The 5,160-nt window shown below is 31.1% G+C and overlaps 1 protein-coding gene across 1 annotated transcript in view; it reads right to left on the bottom strand.

Annotated features, from left to right (window-relative positions):
• LOC106466576 (centrosomal protein of 162 kDa-like) overlaps positions 1-5,160 on the bottom strand; it is a 20,420-nt gene that overhangs the window by 12,968 nt on the left and 2,292 nt on the right. Inside the window, exon 2 of the mRNA XM_022395367.1 lies at positions 3,850-3,991. Coding sequence (XP_022251075.1) covers positions 3,850-3,991 — 142 coding nt within the window. The remainder of the gene's footprint in view (positions 1-3,849; positions 3,992-5,160) is intronic.

The following is a 5,160-nucleotide window of genomic DNA, read 5'->3' on the forward strand; positions in this document are numbered from 1 at the left end:
AACTTGCAAGAATAAAAATATGTTCACTTGTTACATTATGAAAGTTTTACAGCTGTATAATATCTCGATATTATGTTCACTGAAAGTCATTATCTTTAAACATATTTCTCTCATTCAATCTGAATTCTAATATTTAAATTATTCAAAAAATAATGATTGTATTATGTTCTTAGAAACTTTTTTGTTAGTGAAAATGTTAAATATATTCACAGAACCAGAGTGCATATATATTTTTATAGTGTATAGTAAGTAAATATGAAACAAATTGGGATACACATGCACACGAGATTTTGTGTTAATCCTCAAGTAAACCAGCCGACATCATTTTACAAATATTTTAATCTCAATTATTACTTGGGCAACTCTTTGATATATTGGTAATTATCATTCATAGTTATACCAATTGTTAATGTTCTAGATAAAATATAATCATCAAAGGAGTGTTTCCCATATGATATCCTAAAGAAAATACCTCCAGAGAAATTTCACTCTTTGGTTCAGCAAGTAAGAAGTTTAAGATTTTAATATCTCACAGCTGTCCTTATAAGATTCTCTCTAGTAGTGAGAGCAGCAACTTATGATTCATACCTTCTGAAACAGTCTGGAACCACCATTAAAGGTTATACATCATGCTCAGAGTTGCTATTGTTTTGATGTACACATGCTATATATTTAAGCTTCTTTTAATGATATATTGATGAAACAAACACATCATATAGTTTGGCAGAAGCATGAGTTTTGTCCTGGCAATTCTCGGTGGCTTCAGCAGCCAACCTGTCCTCACAGAGAAGATCTTGGTTGCACCATAGGTAATCATCTTTGCCATGGGATGCATTTGGTTTCACTGTATCTCCTCTTTCCTGTAGTGAGGACTCTGATCATTGTTGGACTCAAGAGCACTGGTTCATGATGAATACTTAAGTGTCTTTTAAAGATATCCTCTGGACTCAGGTTTAATGCCACCTTTTCAATGTTGCTGTCTAGAGCTATCAAAATGGCTTATTGACACAGATAAGGACAATCAGGCTGCATTTTAACTCTTTGACTTTATTCAGATTATTAACCTCCACAAGAAACTTCTCACAGCCTCACTGTGTCAAAAGATTTAAGCCATATTCTTGAGATCCCATAAAACAAATCTCAACTATGAGTTTTAATTCCAGTAAAGTGCATTTTCATGTTTAAAGTTTGAGTTAAATTAATGAGTACAGAGGAAAAATGAGGCATGTTGTTCTTAAGTCCATTGGCAAAAGACAGAAAGGTATTGTTCATTTGAGACATTATTGGATATGTTTTAAAATAATCCCTTTCTGTTTTAAGCTATGTTTTTCCTTTTACACTGATAGTAATTAGAAAAGTTTTTGAAAGTCTGTAAGACACACGCTTTGGAAAGTCATTTAACAAAGTAAAAATTTATTGAATAGTCAACATGGTTTTATTTGGAGAAAATCTTGCCTTACTAGCCTTTGAAGAGGCTACTGCTCATGTTGACAAGGGTATAAAGGTGTGGATTTAGTATATCTACATTTTCAGAAAGAATATGACACTGTACTACATAAACAGCTTGTTAAAAATTATCTCTATGGGATATGTTAGTTCATTGTATCAAAAAACAATTAGAGGGAAGAAGATGGAGGGTTGTTATAAATGGGGTCCAGATAAATTGCATTATTATCACCACAGGGCTCAGTGTTGGGACCTTTGTTCTTTTTGATTTACATCAGTGACATAAATGAAGGAATGGCCAGTAATTTGCATAAATTTGCTGATGACATTAGGGTCTTGGGTGTTGCTGACTATGTGGAATATTCTGATGTTTTATAAAAGAATTCAGATCATTTGGTGAGTTGGTCAAATAACTGGTAGATGACTTTTAATCATAATAAATGCAAGGATTGTAATAATTTAAAACTATAAACATAATTTTCATGGGGATCACCTTGGCAGTGTTAAGGAAGAAAAAGATATTGGTGTTTTGGTTGTTCAGTCTCTTAAGCTATTTAAACACTGTGCTGTTGTTAGTAGTTGGGCAAATATGATTTTAGATTGGACTTACAGAAATATTAAATATAAACTTTTAATAGGTTATTATTTCATTGTATATGTCACTGGTTAGGCCTCAATCATGATGAGTATTGTGTTCAGTCTTTGGCTCCTTACCTTAAGAATGACATTAAATTGTTGGAAAGGTTTCAAAGAAGGGCTACTAAGATTATACATGGGATGGAACAGTTGTTATACAAGGAAAGGTTAAGATTTCTAAATTATTTTCTTTTGAAAAAGGAAGAGTTAGAGGAAATCTGATTGAGGTGTTCAAAATTAACAAAGGAATTGATAGTATAGGTGCATCATATTTTTAAAACTCTGCAATATCAAATACTACAGCATAACACCTAAACAAAATTTAAAAAAAATTACTAGAACTTGCAAGAATAAAAATATGTTCACTTGTTACATTATGAAAGTTTTACAGCTGTATAATATCTCGATATTATGAGCTCAACAATTTAATAAGGTTAAAGGTTTTAGTGACTCTTGTGGTATTTCCTGTGCAACAGTTTTTTCCAAAGAGCATCCAGTTAGGTTTGCTAACTGGATGTTCTAAAAAGTATCACACTACAGAATGCAACTGCTTTCCCCAATCTCTCATCAAGACTGGTTAGAAAAAAAAGACTCAAAGGCACTGAAGGAACAGATGTTTATTTACACAAAATAACATTATACAATCACAGAAAAAAACAAAGACAAGTCTCTATGGTGTGTGTCAAACTGACAAACTTTAGCTCAGTGTGTCCCCTTGTAAGTTAAATTAAAAACCAGGAAGTAAAAATGAAAATATCCTCAGGCATGTATTAAATGAAAACAGATATTATGTCACTGTTTAAATAAAACTAGAATCAATGTTTAATCTTAAGGCACAGTTCAAATGTTAGAAAAATCTACATATGTTAAAACATGAATATAATACAGCAAAATCCAAATACTTAAGCCTTCACTTAATGTTTCACAGTAAACTTCTCTAAATGAAAATTAAAGCTAAAAACAAAAACACTAGGTTAACTCACACAATTTGAGGCTAAATAATTAGTGCTCATAAAGGTTGACACAAGATCTTAAACTCCTGGCAAAGTTACACCTCCACAATTTCAACAATAATTCTCAGTTCTTTCTAACTCTGACTTACATGGGGCAAACCCACCTTTATATACAAAAACATTAATATGTTGATACACAAAATCGTTATCAGCTGTGAATTTTAGTGTTAGGGTGTAAGTGCCCTTTACCCTTATCCGATTTGTCAATAGAGAAGACAACTTTATATTTATGAATGTAATGCGCTATCTTCCCTGCAAGAAATTCAGTTACTTGCCAATTAAAGAACTCACACCTTATATGCACCAAAACATAGGGAGTTGAAGTGTTTACTTCAGTGACTTTCTTCTTCAAAACTAGAAACTCTGAAAACACAATAACTTCAAACAAATTTACATCTTAACCAAGGTGATAGAAAACACATAGGGTAATGTCCTGCACCAAATTTCAAAGAATAAGTCACTCTTGGAAACAATCTAGAAACATTACAGTATATGTAACATTCCACTAATTTTCAGTAACATGATACATCTTTCTAAATCACTAATGATACTTTATACTATGGTATACCTTCTAAGATAATAAGCTAAGTTTCGTACAATATTAAGACATATAAATGACATTAAGTTATCAATCTACACATCTTTCTAAGACTTGGGTACTTTACATTTCTATGCATGACCCTATGCTCGAGAAATAAAAATCAATTGCTTTAGGCTAATCACAAAAAACTCCTTGTGATATATTTCACTTTACCTGAGTTCAATAACTTCTCTGGACAAGTTAAAGTTCTCATTCTGAACTTCCCTTATTCTAGTGTTTTGCTGATGGTTAACACCTGTCAATCTTTCATTCAACTGAACAGCTTCAGCTACTGTGAAATATGAAAACACAGAAGCTTAAATGCAAGGAAATTATAATTCTATAATAAGTACAAAACTCTCTTCTAAATACAAAAATTACAGTTAAAAACTGCTTAAATGTCAAATATAAATTTTTAGTATATGCTCTCTTTTGCATCATTACAGTCTACAATATTCTTTAAATTGATAATAAATAACGTGTCTTTACTTTTGCTCCTTTATCGAGGCAAAAACAAACACTGAAATCTAAAACTGCAATTACCTTATTCAATAAATGAATTATCTATTAAATTGTATAGCCAAAATATTTGTCCTAATGAGTGAGATGAATAACTTGGAAAGATATAATAAATCTTTAAAAATGCTTAACATGTGCATGCAACCAATGTATTAGAGGATAATATCTAATATCTATTTTTCATATCATTAAGTTGTTTGGAGCATAAGAAATGTATGCCCACATTAGTATTAAGGGCAATTTGACCATTGAAATTTCTTATTATATGAAAAAGGACAACATATATAATTTGTATAATAACCTCTGCAAAAACAGTATAAAATAAGCTCCAAATGAAATTTGTGACAATGTATAAAGCACCTTCAAGATTATTTTCATTCAGATATTTATAAAACTATGTGACACACTGCAGTTGGGTTAAATATGCCCAGAACATAAATTTTAAACAGAGAATGAAAAAGAAATTAGGATTTGAAAGTAATAACTTTAGTTTGACTTTATAAGAGGCAGAGAAAAGTTTAGCATAGGAAATGAGTATAGAAGTAATTATAAGGATAGGCTTAATTTTACTATTGTAATGCTAGAAATATAAGAAATAAAATAGATGACTTTAGAGCACTGGTAGGAATGGAGGATTTTGATAGAATGGGAATAACTGAAACATGGTTAAGCAAAGATGATTTTGATGACAGAACTTTTTTTGAAATACAGAGTTACAGGCTCTTTAATAGGGATATAGTATTAAAGAGGGGAGGACGAGTGGCTTTATATGTAAAATGTGAGTTACATTCTGTTGAAGTTGAGGATATCAAAGATAATGGCAAAGAGATTGAATCCATTTGGGTTTCTATTAGTGGATATAAAGGGAAAAGGCTTTTAGTGGGAATTAGTTACAGACCATCAAATGATACTGATGAAATTAGTGAGATTAAGAGTTCAGCTGTTAATGAAGTTGTAATTATGAGT

The sequence above is a fragment of the Limulus polyphemus genome, unplaced genomic scaffold (assembly GCF_000517525.1).
Source record: "Limulus polyphemus unplaced genomic scaffold, Limulus_polyphemus-2.1.2 Scaffold75, whole genome shotgun sequence".
In the NCBI taxonomy this organism is placed as follows: domain Eukaryota; kingdom Metazoa; phylum Arthropoda; class Merostomata; order Xiphosura; family Limulidae; genus Limulus; species Limulus polyphemus.